The 24,374-nt window shown below is 33.8% G+C and overlaps 1 protein-coding gene across 3 annotated transcripts; it reads right to left on the bottom strand.

Moving 5' to 3' along the window:
- Positions 1 to 12,977: 12,977 nt before the first annotated feature.
- On the bottom strand, positions 12,978 to 16,579 carry LOC108222167 (uncharacterized). Of its 3 annotated transcripts, none has more exons than XR_010291934.1 (6): positions 15,970 to 16,578; positions 15,817 to 15,892; positions 14,064 to 14,949; positions 13,891 to 13,983; positions 13,693 to 13,809; positions 12,978 to 13,593 (listed from the first exon to the last, which is right to left on the bottom strand). XR_010291934.1 is itself a non-coding variant. In XM_064093029.1 (6 exons), exons 4-6 carry the CDS (start codon positions 13,891 to 13,893, stop codon positions 13,213 to 13,215), a joined length of 501 nt encoding a protein of 166 aa, XP_063949099.1. In that variant the 5' UTR covers positions 13,894 to 13,983; positions 14,064 to 14,949; positions 15,817 to 15,892; positions 15,970 to 16,557; the 3' UTR covers positions 12,978 to 13,212. The 3 variants fall into 3 exon arrangements, 2 of the variants coding, with proteins under 2 accessions (XP_063949099.1, XP_063949098.1); XM_064093029.1 differs by having other exon boundaries at positions 15,970 to 16,557; XM_064093028.1 differs by lacking the exon at positions 12,978 to 13,593 and having other exon boundaries at positions 13,692 to 13,809; positions 15,970 to 16,579.
- Positions 16,580 to 24,374: the final 7,795 nt, after the last annotated feature.

The raw sequence follows: 24,374 nt of genomic DNA on the forward strand, positions 1-24,374 counted from the left end.
ACACCACCCCAGAACCGTATAACACAATAATAGGGATATTTGTTACAACTACGAGAATCACAGCAAGCTTATAGGGGCTACCCTTAACATATATTATAGAGAAACAAGTGTATTTAGGGGCTGAGCTTGCAAAGATCCGAACAAAGAGGCTGGAATTAACGAATTCCGTCCTGCAGTTGCGAATATGCCCCCGTTCCTTGGCAAATATGACCCCGTTGCGAATTCACTTGTGATGGCTTGCATTAGGGAAATAATAGGTAACTATTGGTGTACTAGTATATTATTGACTTTAGGGTAATTAGCTTCCCTAATTTGTGCTTATAAAGTCTGCAAAATACCTTTGATTTCATAAGAGAGACAAGATGATAACTTTATTCATGCATAATTGTCGTAACCGTGAATCTACTTGCTTGTGTGATTAACATGTTTTATTTATAAGTTATTTATAGATATTCACTACATCGGACATAGTTTCGCTTGTGCTTAAACCATTTGTCTTAAGTTTATTTAAGACCTTGATTGCTTCATTTTTATATATGTATAGGCTATGGCGCCAAAATAGGACAAAAGTAAAAGCAAGATTGTTGACTATGGTTATATATGTAATTGATATATTAGTGTAAATGATGAATTATTGCAGGCAATTGCGGAGGCAACTAAGGATGTCACTAATTGTGAGAGTTCGGAGAATGACATTGATGGGGATGATGATGGTGATGGCAATGAGGATGATTGAAATGAATCTACCTAGCTAGATGCATTATTGGTAGGGATGTTGATTTTGTTAAAACATTTGATTTGTTTACCGAGACCGAACTTACAACTTTTCTTATTTAGTTGTAACGTATATTTGCACGGTTTAGGTTATTTTGTTGAAAGAATTTGTAAATATATATGAATGCTTGTTGGGTTTTAAATTATGTTGTACTGAATTTTAATGGATATGATTCTTGATTTTGGATTTGAATTTGGATATTGTATGTGCATTGTTGGTTTGGTAAAATAACAGGGATATGGTATAGATTACAATGTAAATACTGCATTTTTTTCAAATTTTCTCCCCAGAAAACCAACCAAATTTGCTCATTTCCGACCAAGAATGGTAAAAATGAACCCAGAAAACCGACCAGATGTAAACATTCCCGACCAAAATCATATCCTAAAACCTAGAAAACCGACCAAAGCAAGGCGGTCGGTAATGACAATGCGGTCGTAAATGACTTTGGGTGGTCGGTTTTAGCCCAGAAGCTCACCCAATGGATCCTGAAAATTATTTCCGACCAACTCATTTTCGACCGCAGTGTGGTCGGTTTTAGACCAGAAGCTCACCCAATGGACCCTAAAAAGGCATTTCCAGCCGACTCATTTCTGACCACACTGCGGTCGTTTTTACAACTGGGCCCCACAGCTGAGCCCTGAACTTCTTTACCGACCAACACATTTCCGACCGTCATTGGTCGGTTTTGAGACCATCCACGTGTATGACACGTCAACGGTGGGCCAGATTTATCTGATACGATCCACGTGTATAAGGACATGGCAACACATTTCCAACCAAAAGAATCGGTCGGTTATATTCCTCATTTCGGACCGATACATCATTCCCGAATCGGTTTAAAGGGACCGACGTGGTCGGCCAGTTGGCGGTCAGAAATAACCTTAAAATCGACCGATTTTGTTCATTTCTGACCGATTTTGGCGGTCGAAAATGCCCGCTTTTCTTGTAGTGATAAACTGCCAATATTTTGATACCAAAAACTTTAATTGAACAAGTTTAAAGGTGATGCAAGTGCAGATTAATATAGGTGGCCGAACCAATAAGAGTCGAACTCAGGCTAAACTTCGGCTGAGCCGGAAAAATTGAACACATGGTTAGAGCAGTTACATGAGTAGGGAAATAGAAAGAGGACCTCTTCAATACGAGAAGCATCAGTGTTAAGCACCTCCTCAACCTCCCAACCTTCCGATACTTTGAAATGACTAGATCCGAACGTTGGCGGCGAAGGCCGGAGCGAAGGAGGATTGTAGACTACCAGCGACCTTAGCCTGCGTAGAGAAAGGAGGTCAATTGCAGCCAATAGTGAATGTACATGTTGCAAAAACTACAAGAGAAAACAAAGAAAGAAAACAAACACCCTTATCCAACTATCTATGTGTTGATCATAGACTAACAAAGAAAGAAAATATATGATTCATTATAATTCAAGTCAAGTGCAACCCACAAGTAAACTACATGAGGCTTTAATTTGCATTGCTGCTCGAAAGTTCAAATTTACATTTTCGTTAGTACTATTTATTCCTAAAAATATACATTCTTATCCAACTATCTATGGTAATACTTCAGGAGTTATCGACAACAGTCATAGACCTATATTTCTGCCACCTAAAAGGCATAACAGAATTTATTGACTACTTATTATATTAGCTAGTTGTGGTACTTGGGTTTGACACCAACAACCATCAAATAATACCTGAATATAATGGTATCTAGTTTTAAGGTTTTCGCCTTACTCATACATAAAATTTTCCTATTTCTTTTTAATACTCACTAACCCCATCAAATGTAAGCATGTAAAAAAATTATAATCAAAAAATTTTCTTTATATGATTTTTCAAGTTCTGTACCTAACAATGTGAATAAGTCAACAAATTTCTAAAGACATAACAATATCAACCCTTAACATAGATTTAGTAATCAATTAATATGGAAAATATTCATTATATAAAAGTAAAATAACATTACCATAAAATATATGTGGTGGACATCTGATTCTCAATCCTTTTTGGAGCATTTTCTTCATTATTTGCTTCTAAGTACTTCATTTATAGAAGTTACCTGAACAAGAAAGAATATGATAGGTGAGTTACGCTAAAAAAATCTATCATAAATTTATTTAATGATATTAGATATATTTGATGTGGGAATTTTAGAGAGAAAATTCAATGTGTGCCACAATAAAATTGTGGGCTGATCATTGGAGAAATGTTTCCAAGATTTTACGTATGCCGAATATAACAATACTCAGATTCAAGATTTTACAATTACTAAAATTTTGATTTCCTCTTTCTTTTCGAAATCCTCGTCTTCCCTCGGGCTTGCTAGCCACCCTAGCGAACACAAATAGAAAAGATGGGTCACAAGCCATAAATAAAAAAATAAAGTTGAGCAAGAGTACATGAACTGTGACCTAGTTACAATCAAAGGGTATTTGTCCTTAAAATACATTGTATCTACTATAATTGGGACTAATAAGAAGATTTACGAAATTAAACTTATCAAATAATCGACTATCCATTTATGAAGGTGTAAGACAACTAAAATAATTATGCTTGCAAAATAATACTACACACAAATTTTCATATTTTACAAAAAGGAGGGTATATATAACTACAAAAACCAATTATATCATGTAAGCAACTATATTAATATATAGTTAGTAGTTTTATTAAGCTTTATTATTGATTAGAAATATTTTAAATTGACTTTTTAGGAAAAAGATTACTAAGACTAAATTATACTTACAAAAAAAACTCAGCACACAATATTTCATATGTTGCTCCCGTATGTCTTCACTTATATCCTCATAATTTTTCTTTGAAGGGATCGGTCTCCATTTGACCCAATGAGAACAACCATCATGCCAAGAATCTGAAATAATGTCAACAAAGAGGATATTATCAATTCAATACTCATCATAAAACAAATTATAATAAAAATCAAAAAACTTTCATTTATGTTGAATTGTTTTCAAACCAAAAATGGAACCTAAACAATCATATTACAATTACATTTTGAGTGTAGATACAAACATAAATATACCGAAAAATGTGAAATCGACTTTGCTAAAAAAATTAATTAGAAATTTGGATTAGAAATTCCTAAACATAATACCGATTTAGGCCTTCTAGGACAAAAAAGAAGATTCCCCAAAAAATTTTAAAAGCAAACAACAAAATTATAAATTTTTTATAGAGATGTATATAGAATATAAATCGATAGATATTACCTTTCCGGCCGTCTGGTTCTTTGTCATCAGACTCTTTTAACGCTTCCAACTCAGTGTGGGGAGACTCATCTGCGCCGCAACCTCTGATAAAAGTCATATGTATAACCTAGACAACTATGTATTTGATTATACAGTAGGAAGAGTGATTTATTTATAGTTAGGCCCATTTGTTAAACGAGCCCAGTGAAAAATAAATTAGAAGAGAGATTTTTATATTGTTTGATTTTATTTTTTTAGGGCCCATTTGTTTAAAGGTGAACAAGCCCAGTGAAGTGTATAAAGAGTTCCCAGTAACTTTTTGTTTTGTCCACACTACTATTATTGAATGAAATAGTAATAGAATTACAAGTAGTAACACTCATACTTTTATATATACACTTTGTCACGTATGTGAATATCCTCATTATGAGAATTATTTTTATTTAAGATTAACTAATGATTTTTATTAATAATATCAATATCATTTTTTATAAATTAAAGTACTTATTAAAATGTTCATTACTTTTACATCAAAATAACCTGAGATTACTATTTATAAATGAACTAATATAACTAAAAATTATGCGCATAATAAGAATAAGATATTCTCAGAGAACTATAAACTAAGCAAATAATGTGTGTTATTAGAATAAGTAATGATATTTTTTCCCAAAATTTTGAATTAATAATAATAAATCTTGAAAAACAGTAAATTGTGTCATTTAAAAAAATTATTTTAAAAAAAACAATCATCTGTTTAATATTTATATTTATCATCAAAATTTTACTCATTGACCAAAACAAATAACTTCTTAGTTAGATTCATTGAATTAGATATGAAGAATATAAATCATATTGAATTTTTTTAAATTCTAAAAATAAAAGAAATTTTATCAAGATTTTTGTGAAATATTCTGAAATTACACAATATTAAATTTGTATCTTAATAGTTAATTGAAATTTATGTCAACCTTCATCATTTTACATCTTTAAAAATTCAAGTAAGTTAAGATTTTATGATACGATAACTTTTATATGATTTTAAATATAGGTGTTAAATCGATATTGATTTGCTACTCAAATTTGTTATTCATTTTGGGATTACACATTTTGAATGTTAAGAAAATTACTTGGGATAATCAAAGCATATATAGAGATGATTTTGACAAATGTTTCTATAGACCCACCTTCATTTTTATTGTTAATATATATATTATTAATCTACGTATCAAGAAGACATTTCTTACCCATATTGATAATATATAAGAAATAAAATAATTTCATTATATTTTTTGGTTGACTATGTTGAATATATTTTTTTTCAAATTGCTAAAAATTTATGAAAAATTAAATATGCGGTCCGATCAAAAACTACGAATATAAAAAATCCATCCAAAGTAAAGATTTGAACTAACTATAAATCAGTCCAAATTAGAGTTAATCAAAACTTGCCAAATTTGATAGGAAATAAAACTCACAAAAAATTGAAAAATCCAGCAAAAATTAAAGATTCAAAAATGACTGTTAGGCCAAAAATTAAAAATGACGTCCTGCCCTAGAAAATAAAACGGTAATTAAAATTTATTAATGGATCACATTCTTACTTCTATTTTCACATTATTTTTTTTCTCTCTCTTTATCTTCTTTTCATAGGATTTAATTTTTTGTTGCCCAGTTTTAATAAGGTGAAAGAAAAATATTGAGGCTTATGATTCTGAGTATTCTAATAGAGCCACATAAGTGAGGATTCAAAGAAAGAAGAGCAGTCATTCAAGGTTGCTATATTGGAAGAAAAAATGTGTTGGTTAAAATAAATGAAAAACAGGAGATGGCTATATGAAATCTAAATATGTCCCTATCTTGCCTTTCACATGCATAAGTGATATTCTCTGGACCATTAGGCAACAATTCTCACAAAATTATAGAATATTTTTGAGATACTTGTTGTTTGATATGCTTTAAATTAATGGGATATTTTATTTGTTAGTTTAATGAGAAACTAAGTGGAATCTCACAATTTATTCAAGGTGATTCCTCCGTCCTGAAAATCAAAGAAAAATACAATCTTGCTACATGGATGCTAGAAGTGAGTTCAGTTGCTGCAGATCCGCGACTGGGGATAGATTTGACAGAGCACTACAGATCATGAGCCCTGCAGCAAGCCAAGAATTTAATTAGTGTGAGTTGTGGATTGAGGGGGTCTAGTATCATGTTCGGTCTAACTGATTCCTGTTTAAGCAGAAGAAATGAGGCTTTGAGCGTCCACTCATTGTGGGGACAGAGTCTTGTCAGCCGACATGGGGACAGTTAATCTTGCTTATGGAAATGATGGTTAGTTACTGGGGAAATCCGATTACAATCTTGTTTGATACTTTTTTACCTTGGCTGCGGATCCACTCATTGTGGGGACTATATTATGAAAAGTTGGCACCAATAAGTCAGTTTCCATTTCATTATGAACTTTATACTAGATTTTTAGTATAATGTGAAGAGAAAAAAGAAAGAAAATAATATTTAGTAAAAGTTCAGTAACTTGTAGTAGTACACCTTCGATCATAAAACATACAGCCGATGACCTTCTCAGACACCAAGCCACAACTGTCATCATGGAATGATATCTCAGGATGCTTCACATACAAATGGCTGCTCCAGGATGTATTTTTTCCTTTTGCGGCACATTTTGCACACTGAACCGTAAAATGGAATAATTAGGTAACAAACTAGAAGCTGGTATTAATGTAGCTACACATATCAGTTGTTATAATGTATACTATAAGAACAACCCCAGGCCAAAATCCCACATAATGTCTGCACAAAGAAAATTAATCAAATCAATATACCATATATATATAGGATAAATCAACCAAAAGTTAAAATATGTGATTTATATTAAAAACTATTCAAACCGAAAATAAAACTTCAAAAACAAATCAAAATTACATTTTCCGGGTATATATCAATATATAACAAAAATATCAGAATCAACTTAATAAGTCGTAAAAGAAAATTGTGTAATTAAGGCAGTCTCCACTAAATCTAGGTCATCTAGCATCCAAAAAATTCATTCTCACTACAAAATCTTTTAAAAGCATCAAAATTTAACATAATCTTATAGAGAACGTCTATACATATCACCTTTCCTGCAGTCTGGTGGTTCTTCATTGTGCTCTCCGAACTCGGCGTCCTGAGCTTTATCTGTAAGAATCAGTAAAAGAACGCTGACAATCGCATAAGAATTAATAACACTATATGTTATAATCAGGAGCATCGTGAAAGAACACTATCAGGAACACTAACAGGAATCCACGGATCTTTAACTATATGATCATCACAGATAAGTAGAATACATACCTGTTGACATGGTGATGATTATTTGGATGCAACAAGGTCTTGTATGTTGGTGCTTCAATGGAGATGTATGAGTTTCTCTCTCTTTTCTATATACATCTATTATGTGTTACCCTTTACACTTTTCTTAAGTCCAACCCTTTTATGGAAAAGGTGGATATATATATAGACAGAGAGAGGACCATCCATCTCACCTTATCTATTTTTCCTTTGATTAATTATCCATCAGAATTAATCAGGTAAGGTGTTTTTCAACTCTTGAGTTTCCTATAGACCACTTTCTGAGAAAGAAAAATTTAAAGGAATCAATAAAGGAATAAATATAAATTCCTTACAATAATATAAATTTTTCTTACAGTCTCCCACTTGGTCTATAGGAAACAAGTCATCAATGTGCACAAAGACATTAGTTATTCTTCAAGTCCGTAGTTGATAGATTAACAGATGCATGAGTCATGGCCTGCACATGTTATTGTACAACACGCTTACTTCCATGTACTACCACATCTACAATTTTCACAACCAGGTCATAATGAGAATGGCTTAATGGTCACCTAATGTTTCATTCATCTTTAAACATAAGTGTGTACACCTTTATGATGAAGAAACAGAAAACTTCAGATGTTATATATTAAGAGCTCGGTAATTGTCTTTCACATATACATACATAAAACAAGCGACATAATCAGTAATTTAGGAACTGTCCAGGAGACCTAAACTTTCAGCATGCCTTTCAAAGGTCTTAATTGGCCGTCCTTTTGTAAGTATGCCTGCCACTTGCAAGTCAGTGCATATGGACTCAATGACAATTTTCTTTTGTTTAACATCTTGCTTTAGCAACATGTATTTTTGGTCCATGTGTTTTGAACCATCAGTAATCTTGTCATGCTTAAAAAAGAACGTCGCAGCTTGATTGTCACAACAGATCGATAATGGTTTAGAGATAAAAGTTAAGTCTCCAAACTGTGACACAAAATTGCGCAGCTATGTTCCTTGAATGGAAGCTTCATAACAGGCCACATATTTAGCCATCATGGTGGAACCGAAAATCATTTCAGATTTTTGACTTTTCCATGAAATAGCCCCTCCACATAAAAGAAATGTATATCCAAGAGTGCAGAGCCTAGTATCAGGACATCCAGCAAAATCCGAATCAACTTAACCAATCATCTGTGGATGATTTGATTTTCCGTACGTAAGCATGCATGTGATTTTTGGTTCCCTTTAGGTATCTCAGAACTTTCGTTGCAGCTTTCCAATGAGCGATGCCTGGGTCACTCTGAAACCCATGGCTAATGTCAGGCCTGGTACAGACCTGTGCATACATCAGGCTCCACACTAGAGATGCATAAGGATAATTCTGCATTTCTTCTCGTTCCATAAGGGTCCTCGGACATTGATTAAGAACAAGTTTGTCTCTTTTATGCAATGGAACATGACTAGAGGAACAAGAATCCATGTTAAATCTCTTAAGAACTTTATCGATATAGGCCTTTTGAGACAAGCCCATAATTCCTTGTGTTCTATCACGAAAAATCTCCATGCCTAGAACATTGGAAGCGTCCCCCATATCTTTCATTTAAAAGTTCTTTGAGAGATAATTTTTAGTTTCTCGCAACAAACCAAGGTCACTACAAGCCAATAGTATGTCATCAACATACAGAATCAAAAATATGAATATGCTCCTACTGAATTTAAGATATATGCAGATATCAACAACATTTTCAGTGAAACCGAAACTTGTAATGGTTTCATGAAATTTTAAATACCAATCTCTAGAAGCTTGCCTTGGTCCATATATCGATTTCCTAAGTTTGCAGACCATATGCTCTTGCCCTTCAATTATGAAGCCTTCGGGTTGACACATATATATTCTTTCTTCCAAGTCTCCATTCAGGAACGCCGTTTTGACATCCATTTGATGCAACTCGAGATCATAATGAGCTACTAATGCCATGATGATTCTAAAAGAATCTTTTGTGGAAACTGGAGAAAAAGTCTCGAAATAATCGATGCCTTCTTTCTGATTAAAGCCTTTAAACACAAGTCGAGCTTTACATCATTCAACATCGCCTTTAGCTACACATTTGGTTTTGTATACTCATTTACAACTAATTGCTTTATGACCCGGTGGGAGTTGAACAATTTGCCCAGACTTGATTATCACTCATGGAGTTTAATTTATCCTTCATTGCATCAACCCATTTGTCAAAATCAGGGCCTTTAATGGCTTGAGCATAAGAAACCGGATCCTTATTTTCCTTAGCTTCTACGAGATACAGCAAGAAATCATCAGAAATGGCCGATCTCCTTTGTCTCTGAGATCTCCTCAATGTTGTTTATGATGAATCTCCATTATTATTTTCATTTGTGAGAACCTCGTCAGGGAGGTGATCAATCATTGGGATCTCCTCAGTGTTCTCTTGTTCGTTCCTAGAGGAATTCCCAACATCTTTCGTAATAATAGGTAGTAGAATCGGTACCCTTACTTCTTGAATGATCACATCATTTTGAAAAATACACTCTTCCGTGTACTGAAGCCTTGTGATCATGAGCTTCTCCTTAAAAACGCCAGAAGGTAGACATTGTTTACTTTCTCGTGCATGAATTTTCAACCCAAGGAAAAACACTCATGTATGACGTCACCCACCCGTACCCCATATATAACATCACCAACCCGAGACTCATCCTCGACCCCAGTCAATCCATCTCGGACTTACTAGAGCCTCACTAAAGTACCAAGCATCCTTTGGACAGGCTCCAGACTGTTGGAATATTAATCTTAAGTTTAGTTGTTATTAATTATTTGTTTTGTTTAGTTATTTATTTGTATAAAGTTTGTTTTACTCCAGTATGGTCCTGAGTATTGTTGCAGGCCTAGAAAATAGCTTCTTATAGGTCATGAAGTGATGGAGTAGAAGTAGGAGCCGAGTAGAGTAGTATTTTAAATATGCATGTAGTTCATTTTTCTAGAAAAGAAGAGAGACAATATAATGTTGTACTTGATATCAGTTCGTGCTTGTAAATATATCTCTTCCATCTTGTTTATTTTATAAATATCATTCTAGTATTTATTATTTTCAACACAGACAGCCTGGAACCAAACTTGGCCCTATGCCGATTCCACGCTTCCGGTAAGCCCATAATTACATTGGTTTGTATCTGATTTGTGTTTACAGTATAACATTATATATATAAAGTTTTGTGAAAACCCATATTCGATGAAAATAGAATTCATGATTTGAAGACTCATTTTATATCATTCAGGATTCAATCCACAATATGATAGTCAGTGATGAAATTTTTATTACTGTTAATAAACAAGACCACTAATCTGATTCTGTTATGGTGTTTGTATTTTTGTACCAACATTTTTTTTTAACTTACAAGTTTTGTTATACGAAGTTTTCTAGAAAGTGTTTCTTTATAAGAAAAGTAAATAAAAATATAGATAGACATTGTAAGAGCATCTCCAATAGACTCCTAAATGAGTAAATAAAAATATGGCTTTTAAAAATCTAAAGAGCTTGTTCTCTCTTCTCTATTAATTTAAAACAAACCCACTAGGTGGCTTCTGACTTAAATTTAATAATACAAAATGCATGCCCTCCAATTCATCAAGTGGTTTTCCCACTCATATTGACATAGTGTAGTTCAAATATTAATAAAATATCAGATAAAAGGGGGAGTATGAGAGGCATTGTTGGAGTCCACAATCTTAAATTAGTATAAACTTACTAAGAGTCATATTTTTTTATATTATATTTATGAGTTAATAAAGAGAGTGTTACAGTCTTAGAGATGCTCTAACCATTCACTACTAAAAAAAAGAATATACATATAACATAAAGATACAAAGTACTTTGTAACCATTGTGATATGTGTTCACTGATTTTCTAGTATATTTTTTTTTCTTTTGGTAGAATCAGCATCAGTTCAAAACATTTTGGACACTCAACCGGAAAAGCTCCTTGACGAGGCTGTCGTATACCTATCAAATAATAATTCTAACAATTCCTCCTAACAATATGTAGCAGGGCAAGTCAGGGTCGTCCCACAGAGATAAATGTGTCAAACACCAGTTATTGATGATCAAATTCAACTAAGCAAAGAACACAATAATATTTAAGAGATAATTAAACTAATTATAAGAAAGCAAATAAGGATTTTATAAATAAATTAAAAACATCCAGAATTAAGTATCCCCACTAGCATGAATCAATGCAATTACGATTCCCTACCCCAATCAATCAAATATATTACTCAAGTGAAAAGATGTGCCCTATAAAATACCATTAACCTCTTCCGAGTATTAATGGCTTCTCTAAAAATACAATCAAGCCTATTTCCATTCTATCATGCAAATTAGAGACATTAAACACTACATCCTCATTACCTAACAATCCATTCTACCTATTTCCATAGAGAAGTTCATGTCTTTATTGGATAAATCACAACCATCTAAATCCAACTTCCGATGTTAAATAGATATCGGTTCAAACAATACACATAATCATGCCTGACATGTAATTGTTAATAAGCACAACTCAACAAGCGAGAGCAATTAAATAATGAGGTTAAGGAAATCATGCATATATCATAGTTAGGGTTCAACTTAACCCCGGATATATTCTCTAAGCTTCACGTGGGCTGTAAGATCGTCAAAACCTAATGTACGAAACTCAGATACGGCCCAAACAGCAAAATAATACGTGTAGCCCAATAAATCCGAATTTTGATCCAAATTTGAATCCAATTAAGCTTTATCTCTTCAAATCCTTCGAACTTTAGGAATTCCTTGCATTCTACAATAAAACATTAAAATCTATTAAATAAATATCCTAATCAATGCAAAATACAATTAAATATGAGAATAAAATCATTTAGAATATATATAAAATATACTTTATCAAAATATCCCCACACTAAGCATTTGCACGTCCTAGGGCAAATAAGAGAATTAAAATATCTATAACTAACTAACATCGCTTTCGTAGATGACACAATTGCATTTGAGCGCATGCAACAAGCTGTTAAACTCCTAGGCAGCCCTAGTAGGATGAGTTTTGTCTCGTTAGGGTGTATAGAAGATTTACCCACAAAATCAAATAATTTCTACCAAGCCTCAAGAATGCAACTAACACTACACCATAAAAGGCCTTATCTAACATAAAAAAATTGTTGCAGAATGGGGTCAATATGTTGCTAAAGGCCCATAAAAGGGCTAAGGCAACATTTATTTTATGATAGGATTTTTGCCGTTGCCTTAGGGGGTCTAAGGCAACATATCGTTTGCCTAGAGCAACAACCGAGATATGTTAGCAAAGAGTGTTTAATCTAACATTTTATTCTCCTACTCCAACAAAAAATTATGTTACCTTAGAGTAATTTTATTTTTTTTTAAAAGTGGGGCCCACTGTGGGGCCCACGTGGGGCCCACGTGGGGGCCACTGTGGGGCCCACGTGGGGGCCACTGTGGGGCCCACGTGGGGGCCATCAAGTTGCCAGGTGGCAGCAGCTAAATTGGCAACATATTTTTCCTATACTGCAACAGTTTTGAAATACAAGTTTTGCAACATTTAAATAGGCTACTGCAACATTTTATCCAAAAAATTTTGCAATTCTACTGTTAAAATACAATACTTCCCAAAATTTGTCCATCATTTCAACAAACCATTGTAAACATACAAAAACCAACATCAAATCCAATTTACTCCAACATCAAATCCACAGCTAAACCAACATAATATCCAGAATCGACCAACTACCAGCAAACTAGCAGTTTAATAACAAAAAGTCTAGATATATAACCCCATACTATTAGCTAGTCAAAATAACTTCAAAGAACCAAAGTCTAAACAACTATACTATTAGCAAACTAGAAGCTGGTGCCTTTAGTCATTGGTGTGCCATCGTCATTGTCACTAGCCACATGTGCACACAGCTCTGTAACATCAATTGTGATGTTGGGGTTTGCTTCACCAAGTTTCTTAAGGACCGATGCCAAATTTTGTTGCACCTTCCTGTTTACCTGCTCATCTACCTCTTCTTGGATTTTCTTCACTTTTTCCTCGACTTCAGCAGCAAGGCCTTCCTTAATTTTTGTTGTCAATTCTTTGACATATGTATCCGTTGGAGCAGCAGCTGATAGTTTTTGCGGCTTCTTGCATCTCCCTAAGAGCCAAGTCGGGCCATGCTCTTTATCCAAAAGCATTTCATCAGCAGCCTCCCCGGAATTGATTTTTTTGTTAATTTTATCCTACAAAAGTACAATAACATGAACATAAACGAGCAAATGCAAAACAGAGAAAACTGAAAGGGCAAATATTATGTGTAACTGATTAAGTTAAATACTTACAATTTTCTTTTTCATTGTTTTAGTACTGGTCTTGTACTTGCGTCCTGCATCACGAGTCCGAGTTTTCACAAAAACCTCTGCATCACATGGTTCAGACTCATCTGGGGCATTCTTTTTCTACAAAAATAGATTATACGAGACATAAATTATCGAACAAGAAAGCCAAAAATCATTAATTTAAATTAGATGACCATATACCATTTTGTGTCGAAGCTGTGCGATACTTTTAGGACCAAGAGTGTGAGTCTCGGTATATGACTTGCGGCTATTTGAATTTTTCCTGGCTTTATCCTACAAAAAATTAAACGAAAGTTGAGCAACTTATACTATGTTCCCAAGACAATATTTAGTGCCTAAAATCACAAGTATACCTGAATACTTTCATCATTCCAATATTCCAACAGCAATTTGAACCTCTCAAGTGGAATACCATAAGTGTTGAATACTCTTTGCACATAAATAGTCTTTGCAGCCTAGGGCGTAGTGGAAAATAACGCATCACGTTTGCAGGGACTTTGTGAATTGTCTTCCCCGTATTATCATCACTGGTCCCTTTCTTTTCCACTACAACCCACCTTGAAATACCACAAGTTCTGCAAGAGTTTTCATTTTCATTCTCTCCCCAATACAACATGCAATGGTTTGGACAAGCGTGTATCTTTTGATAATCGAGCCCTAAATCCCTAATTATGTTCTTAGCAGCGTTGAAGGACAGTGGTATGTTTGCCTCTGGAAAAGCTTCTTTGATAAGCTCTAATATAGCCCCAAATCCAGACTCCGTGATTCCGTGAACACACTTTAAGGAATAAAGTCGGATAATAAAACTTAATCTTGAATATTTTTTGGAGCCTGGATATAAGGGTTGCTTTCCCTCTTCAAGATGGGCATAAAATTTTTTAGCATCGACATTTGGTCCATTAGGCTGATGAAACATCTCATCTAGGTTATCTTCGAAATTTAAATTATTCTCTTTATCCCCTAAATCAAGATCCTCGTCGTTAACTGGCTGGAGAGGAATCTGTGCAATTCCCACAATCCATTCAGAGCACAAAGGCGAATGGCCATTGCAGATGAGATGATCGTATATAAGGTCCTGACTATGCCACTTTATGTTTTTACATATTCTACAGGGGCATGTCATTTCATCACCTACGGCTACGTTAGGGAATGCATTCCGAATAAAGGCTTTTATTCCTCTGATGTACTCGACACTATACTTTGGAAGGTTTATCCAAGTATTATCCACATCGTCCATGGCTACAATTAAGACAATTCAGTTTATTTATTATTTAGGTCACATAAACAAACGATTTCAATGCCTTTCCTAGACAAGACCATTCTTTTACTTTATATATTGAAGATCATATATGGATTATACTTAAAATAAAACATTCAAAACCTATATGTTTATTATGGTAACCTATACAGGGGTTAACATATCTGCCGTGTACTACCTCATCCCAGGGGTTAAGATAAACAGAATATACATATATGTCATAATTTATAGTTTCACTTTCAAATATAAGACCAAACACATGCATATTATTAATCATACAAATCATTAACAACAATATTCTTTTAATCAGGTAAGTCATACATAGAAATTTATCGCAATTCCCTTAAGTTATATATAGAGTATACATAGAGTTTATGAGCCAAGATAATATGTTATGGCATCTAACCAACTAGCTCACAATATCTACAATGGAATCTTACATGTATGGCAGCAGAGCACAAAAATATACAAATGTTCAACAGAGAATCAACACCAGCTACTCTTAATTGTCAAATTTTTTTAAGTTATAAACAGAGCATACATATAAAAACCACAAAACAGAGTCATAACTGGTCACCAGAACAACCCATTTCAAGCATAAATATTTAATAACAAGTCCTGGACACATACACTTACCACAAAATATCAATCAAATGTTAACTAGTAACAAATATTAACTACAAAATGCAACAAATAACAAATGCCACAAAATGAAAACAACAAAAATTCATAAAATGCAATTCCAAACCCCTAATAAAATCAAAAATCAGATAACTTCCCTAATAAAAACAAATAACAACAAAAACAAACCCAAAAACTCAAAAATGTTGAAGCAGAGAGGGAGATACCTGTAGCAAAATCTTTAAACTGAAACCCTAATTTTAAATCCTTTAAATGAAATCCTTAAAATCAACCGAAGAAGCCCTGAAAATAGAAAATAGAGTTAGATTAACAGCCCCCACTATATACAGATGAAAAAAATTAAATCAAAGCCACCATACCTAATTCCAAATGCAAAACCTCCGCTGAAAATACCTGAAATCAAAGATAAAGTACGATTAGATGTAGTTTAAAAGAAGAAAGACCTGTAAATGGAAGAAAATAAAGAAATGAAGCCCTGATTTAAAGAGAGAAACCCCTAGTTAGGAGTATCAAAGCATCGAGCCCTCAAACCATGCCCTAACTTGAAATCCAAACCTGAGATGAGAGAGATGTGCTGATGAGAGACCAGAGAGACCAGAGCGACGAGAGAGACACGGTGAAAAGAGAGAGAGGCGACTGTGGGGGTGAAAAGAGAGAGAGAGAGACGAGATGTGGGGGTGAAGAGCGAGAGAGGACTGTGTGGAAAATGAGAGAGATGACTGAGTGTGAGTGGAAAAGGAAGTGAAAAAATGGGGCGGGGTGTTAGTGAAACAAAGTCCCGCTGCTTGTCTGATTTCACCGGGAACCACGCCCGCTTGTTCAAATAAACATATATACATATATTTAGTTTATATTTTATTTTTTTGTTTACATTTTATTTTACTTTTTAAATAAATAAACATATATTTATTATTTAAAATAAAATCATTCACCTATTAAATTATTTAATATTTTATATAATTTTATATATTTTTAGTTTATATTATTACATAACTTCTATTTTTATTTTTAATACAAGTAATTACTTTTTTCTTTAATTTTAAGTTAAAATATTATTTTCACCTTTTAATAGCTTAAGCTAACATATTTGTCTCCATGTTGCACCCTTAAACACTTTCTAACAAAGGCAACATCCCCTTTTTGGCTAAGCTAACATGAAAAATATTATGTTGCGGAAGGGTGAAAGTAGTGTAACTAAGGTAACATTTTTTAGCAACATTTACAAAGGTCGCGTTGCGATAGGCCTTTTATGGCGTAGTGTAATATGAATGCAAACTAAATGAACATGCATATACAATCATGAAAGCATTAACCTCATCAACATATAATCTTAGAATAAGCAACATTCAATGCATTCATCTTTCTCACATATTAATCATGCAACTCTTCCACTACAAGTACGGAGTGACTCGTGTGTGCTTAACATTCTCTCTAATGAAACAAAACAGAGACCAACAAACTTCAACAGAGTCTTAACCATGAACCGTTAATCAGAATAAAGCTTTAACACTTCGTTACATTAGAGTCAACTATAGCTTAGGGTCCGAAAGGAACTTCTATGCCTCTCTTATGTCCCGAAAAAAATATTTCTTGATGCCTCTCGACTCTCGTCATTCATGTCAATGACAATATTATCTAAGATTTAGCAGGCCAGGATCATACTTGGACGGATGTTGATGGTATTAAAAAGTTTTATGTGCCTAGTCGCTATCATAGCTCGGGTCCTGGTAACAGCCTAGTCGCTATCGGTATAGCCAACTAGTTGTGCATATTTTGTTGGTTGGTACAATATGCCAAAACTAGTAGTACCTTTTACATATTTCAGTATAGCCTTTTTGCTACAGTAAGATTATCCTGATTTGGTTTTTGCATAAACCTTGACACTAGACTTGTCGCGAACATAATATGGGTTCGAGTTGCTATCAAGTATATATAACAAACTTCCAATAATACTTGTGTATAATTTTTGATCAGCACGAGGAGCTCCATCTTTAAGAGTTAACTATTGATTTAGGACTAAAGGTGTATTTACAATCTTGCATCCTTCCATATTGAATTTTTTAATCAATTTCTTGGCATACTTTTCTTGACACACAAAGATATCTTCATGTGTTTGATTGATTTCCATGCCAACAATATAATTCAAGGGACCAATATCTGTCATTTCGAATTCTTTTTTCATATATTCTTTGACCTTTGAGATCAAGCTAAAGTTGCTTCCAGATAAATTAAATCATGATGTCAGACCCTTGAAACTTAATATAAAGTGCAGGTTCACTAGGACCTTTATTTGGCGACAAAGTATTCTCAACCGACAAGAGAGAGTTCAAGTCATGCTTAGGGAGACGATGGTTAGTTATTGGAGAAGTCTCTGATTACAATCTTGTTTAATAATTTTTTACCTTGGCCGCTGCACTCATGATCGGGACAATATTGTGGAAAGTTGACAACAAAAGGCCCGTCTCCATTTCTGGTGTAATCTCTTTGCATGCAAGGTATAAACCATTCAATAATTACATAGAAATAATTACAAAAAATGTGATTTATATTGACTAGCTTTTAAACCTAAAATGAAACCTAAGAATGAGATAAAAATTACACTTTTCCGGTAAAAGAATATTTTATTGAACATCATATTCTCTACACGTGTCGACAAACCAACTAAATTCGTATGATGAACCATTTTCTTGTATGCCTAGGTTCTTCTCCCTTCGTCTTGCTGGAAGTTCATATATGTGTAACCACCATTGTACATCTGTTTTGGTTGCTTCAATCTCTTGGATGGACAACCCACATGTTAATGAGGAGGAGCCTCATGATAAGTTGCTGCTAGACGATCTACAGGTTCAGTGTCCGATGGAAAACCATAGTCTAGCATTCCGAGCTACAAGAGTTTGTATTTGCTTCTGGACGTGCCCATGACAAGGGCAAGGGCCTCTCTTGAGAAGATCTGGGAGTCCTCAAAGTTTCCCCATCAGGAAAAGCATTACGAGGTGTTCGGCTTTTCACTTGGATTTCTTTAAAACGCCTTATAGTCCACAAAATTGAGGCAAGGTCACTCATTCCGCCTCATCTCGATGTTCAGGCAAGTGTCTTTGAATTTCAAAGTCTCTCAAACACTCAATATCACACCTTTTTTTAGCGCGCTCTACAGTATTTCTTTGTTGTTTCCACACTGAACTAGGGAAATAAAACCTTGGCCTGCAAAGTGAAATGATATCAATTCCTGCAAATAATAACTGTTGGGGTGGCAAGAAGTTTCAAGCTAATTCAGACTCAAAACTCAAGTAAAAACTCTCATATTAACACATATTATGCAAACATGTGCATTATATAAATGTAGGAGCTATTCCCTAAAATAAGATGCAATTTAGAGAAATGAACACAATAACTTAGTAAAAAGTTTTAAGGAGTATAAAAAAAAGACAAAAAATGGTTAAAGCATATGCAGTTACTTTTCCTAACAGCATCTGCATATGAACTACACCATCAAATTCAGAGAATGTTATAAAGAATAATCTAATGAACTAGCAAGGTTATAATAGAACTTTAATAAGCAACAAAATAACAATAGAAATAGAGCCCAAATAAAAAAATACTTTGAAAAAGCTGATATTGATGAAAATTTGGAATGTAATATAGTTGAAAGGAAAAAAAAGGGACACACCTAAATACCACATAATACACCTTTTCTAAGTGCACCCTAAAATACTCAATACCTAATTCGATCTAGCATGCTGAGTTGTACTCAACCAAATAGTTAACTTGAGAAAATCATAAGTTCCTCGCAATTGATGGCAGCAGCGATGAAAATTGTAACTACAAGAATTATAGTTATGCAGAAACACCATCTTTATAAGGCCGAAAGATCTATTATCACTTCTCAATGCACTAATTAATGACAAATGAGATAAAATTATATATAACCAACTTTTTTGTTAGTATGCTTTTTTTTCAAAACGGACTTATAAATTGAGATGGAGGGATTATTTTTAAGAAAAACATCAAATAAAACGCATTTAGAAAGCAGATTATTAGGAATGGCGAATGATTTAAACCTAGAGAACATAAACTAATAAAATGATTTAGTTACCTTCCCAAGCTCATGCTGAGCAGCTACATTACCCGCTTCAGAACATTTAACGAGTAGGCCTTTGACATTTAGGAAATCGTAAAAGTTCAAAGATTCCATTTTACCCTTAAAACGGATACATCTTCTGCATACACATGAAAATCTCTACAACTGCAACAAAACATTGACAGAGACATGTTAGAGACCGTGTGTATGTAAAATATGTATAAGATCTTTCCTTTTTACTATAAAAAACCATAAACTACTCTGCCGACATGCCTACATATTTATGTATTAATAATGTATACTTGAAATAACTACTAAACAAAACATAAAATACTTTATGCTGAAATTAAGAATAAAAGTGAGCAAATGATTAAAAGTTTCGTAACAGGTACGACCAAAGGCTGCAATAAGTTTTACCAAGAGTATAGAGGCCACAAATGCGGGTCTCAATTATGCACCTCCCTATTGCCTCAACTGGCAATCAGCCAATTTCTTATAAAATCATATTACCGAATGTGGTACCCAATTGACAAGAGAGCACCCAAAAGCCCATAAAGCAACAAGTATACCCATTTCCAAATTTGTATAAATTTTTATGATCATATTAAACTATAATCTATATAAAATAATCAAAGGGTGATGAACAAACGCAAATATATATCTTTTCAAAAAAGTTCCTCCCTCTGTCCCAATGAATTGTATACGTTTCTTTTTCACTCCTCGACACGCATTCTAAGGCTCTTATAAAACATAATTCTATAACTTATTTTTAAAAAATTTCTTTTTTTTTTGTATAAAAATATAACAAATATATTTTTATACAGAAAAAGAAAATCTTAAAAAAAAATTGTGAAACTATATTTTATTAAAGCATTAAAATTCGTGTCACGCCCCCGTCCCCCACTGTATACTATTGACCAGGACGGAGGGAGTAACAAGGATGATCGTTGTTGTGAGAGGAATTGGTACACCACCCCAGAACCGTATAACACAATAATAGGAATATTTGTTACAACTACGAGAATCACAGCTAGCTTATAGGGGCTACCGTTAACATAAATTATAGAGAAACAAGTGTATTTAGGGGCTAAGCTTGCAAAGATCCGAACAAAGAGGCTGGAATTAATGAATTCCGTCCAGCAGTTGCGAATATGCCCCCGTTCCATGGCAAATATGACCCCGTTCCGAATTCACTTGTGATGGCTTGCATTAGGGAAATTAGATTCTTTTAATTGGATGTAATGATGAATTGAACAATCATTTTGGGATAAATAACTATTGGTGTACTAGTATATTATTGACTTTAGGGTAATTAGCTTCCCTAATTTGTGCTTATAAAGTCTGCAAAATACCTTTGATTTCATAAGAGAGACAAGATGATAACTTTTATTCATGCATAATTGTCGTAACCGTGAATCTACTTGCTTGTGTGATTAACATCTTTTATTTATAAGTTATTTATAGATATTCACTACATAGGACATAGTTTTGCTTGTGCTTAAACCATTTTGTCTTAAGTTTATTTAAGACCTTGATTGCTTCATTTTATATATGTATAGGCTATGGCGCCAAAATAGGACAAAGGTAAAAGCAACATCGTTCACTATGGTTATATATGTAATTTATATATTAGTGTAAATGATGAATTATTGCAGGCAATTGCGGAGGCAACTAAGAATGTCACTGATGTTGAGAGTTCGGAGAATGACATTGATGGGGATGATGATGGTGATGGCGATGAGGATGATTGAAATGAATCTACCTAGCTAGATGCATTATTGGTAGGGATGTTGATTTTGTTAAAACATTGGTTTTGTTAACCGAGACCGAACTTATAACTTTTCTTATTCAGTTGTAACGCGTATTTGCATGGTTTCGGTTATTTTGTTGAAAGAATTTGTAAATATATGAATGCTTGTTGGGTTTTAAATTATGTTGTACTGAATTTTAATGGATATGATTCTTTATTTTGGGTTTGAAATTGGATATTGTATGTGCATTGTTGGTTTGATAAAATAACAGGGATGTGGTATAGTTTACAATGTAAATACTACATTTTTTTTTGAAATTTTCTCCCCAGAAAACCGACCAAATTTGCTCATTTCCGACCAGGAATGGTAAAAAAGAACCCAGAAAACCGACCACATGTAAACATTTCCGCCCAAATTCATATCCTAAAACCCAGAAAACCGACCAAAGCAACGCGGTCGGTAATGACTATGCGGTCGTAAATGACTTTGGGTGGTCGGTTTTAGCCCAAAAGCTCACCCAATGGACCTTGAAAATTATTTCCGACCAACTCATTTTCGACCACAGTGTGGTCGGTTTTAGCCCAGAATCTCACCCAATGGACCCTAAAAAGGCATTTCCGACCGACTCATTTCCGACCACACTGCGGTCGTTTTTACAACTAGGCCCCACAGCTTAGCCCTGAACTTCTTTACCGACCAACACATTTCCGACCGTCATTGGTCGGTTTTGAGACAATCCATGTGTATGACACGTCAACGGTGGGCCAGATTTATCTAATACAATCCACGTGTATAAGGACATGACAACACATTTCCGACCAAAAGAATGGGTCGGTTATATTCCTCATTACGGACCGATACGTCATTCTCGAATCGGTTTAAAGGGACCGACGTGGTCGGTCAGTCGGTGGTCGGAAATGACCTCAAAACCGACCGATTTTGTTCATTTCTGACCGATTTTGGCGGTCAGAAATACCAGCTTTTCTTGTAGTGATAAAGTGCCAATATTTTGATACCAAAAACTTTAATTGAACAAGTTGAAAGGTGATGCAGGTGCAGATTAATACAGGTGGCCGAACCAAGAAGAGCAGAACTCAGGATAAACTTCGACTGAGCGGGAAAAATTGAACACATGGTTAGAGCAGTTACATGAGTAGGGAAATAGAAAGAGGACCTCTTCAGTACGAGAAGCGTCAGCGCTAAGCACCTCCTCAATCTCCCAATCTTCCGATACTTTGAAATGATTAGATCCGAACGTTGGCGGCGAAGGAGGGAGCGAAGGAGGATTGTAGACTACCAGCGACCTTGGCCTGCGTAGAGAAAGGAGGTCAATTGCAGCCAATAGTGAATGTACATGTTGCAAAAGTACAAGTGAAAACAAAGAAAGAAAACATACACCCTTACCCAACTATCTATGTGTTGATCATAGACTAACAAAGAAGGAAATTATATGATTCATTATAACTCAAGTCAAGTGCAACCCAAAAGTAAACTACATGAGGCTTTAATTTGCATTGATGCTCGAAAGTTCAAATTTACATTTTCGTTAGTACTATTTATTCTTATAAATATACATTCTTATCCAACTATCTATGGTAATACTTGAGGAGTTATCGACAACAGTTATAGACCTATTGCCACCTAAAAGGCATAACAGAATTGATTGACTACTTATTATATTAGCTAGTTACTTGAGTTTGACACCAACAACCATCAAATAAAACCTGGATATGATGGTATCTAGCTTTAAGGTTTTCGCCTTACTCTTACATAAAATTTTCCTATTGCTTTTTAATACTCACTAACCCCATCAAATTTAAGCATGTAAAAAAATTCTAATCAAAAAAAATTTTATATGATTTTTCAAGTTCTGTACCTAACAATGTGAATAAGTCAACAAATTTCTAAAGACATAACAATATCAACCCTTAACATAAATTCAGTAATCAATTAATATGGAAAATTTTCATTAAAGAAAAGTAAAATAACATTACCTTAAAATATATGTGGTGGTCATCTAATTCTCAATCCTTTTTGGAGCATTTTCTTCATTATTTGCTTCAAGTACTTCATTTATAGATGTTACCTGAACATGAAAGAATATGATAGGTGAGTTACGCTAAAAAAATCTATCATAAATTTATTTAATGATATTAGATATATTTGATGTGGGAATTTTAGAGAGAAAATTCAATGTGTGCCACAATAAAATTGTGGGCTGATCATTGGAGAAATGTTTCCAAGATTTTACGTATGCCGAATATAACAAAACTTAGATTCAAGATTTTACAATTACTAAAATTTTGATTTCCTCTTTCTTTTCCAAATCCTCCTCTTCCCTCCGGCTTGCTAGCCACCCTAGCGAACACAAATAGAAAAGATGGGTCACAAGCCATAAATAAAAAAATAAAGTTGAGCAAGAGTACATGAACTGTGACCTAGTTACAATGAAAGGGTATTTGTCCTTAAAATACATGATATCTGCTATAATTGGGACTAATAAGAAGATTTATGAAATTAAGCTTATCAAATAATTGACTATTCATTTATGAAGGTGTAAAACTACTAAATTAATTATGCTTGCAAAATAATACTACACACAAATTTTCATATTTTACAAAAAGGAGGGTATATATGACTACAAAAACCAATCATATCATGTAAGCAACTATATTAATATATAGTTAGTAGTTTTATTAAGCTTTATTATTGATTAGAAATATTTTAAATTGACTTTTTAGGAAAAGATTACTAAGACTAAATTATACTTACAAAAATAACTCAACACACAATATTTCATATGTTGCTCCAGTATGTCTTCACTTATATCCTTGTAATTTTTCTTTGATGGGATCCGTCTCCATTTGACCCAATGAGAACAACCCCCATGCCAACAATCTAAAATAATGTCAACAAAGAGAATATTATAAATTCA

The sequence above is a fragment of the Daucus carota genome, chromosome 5, assembly GCF_001625215.2.
Source record: "Daucus carota subsp. sativus chromosome 5, DH1 v3.0, whole genome shotgun sequence".
In the NCBI taxonomy this organism is placed as follows: domain Eukaryota; kingdom Viridiplantae; phylum Streptophyta; class Magnoliopsida; order Apiales; family Apiaceae; genus Daucus; species Daucus carota.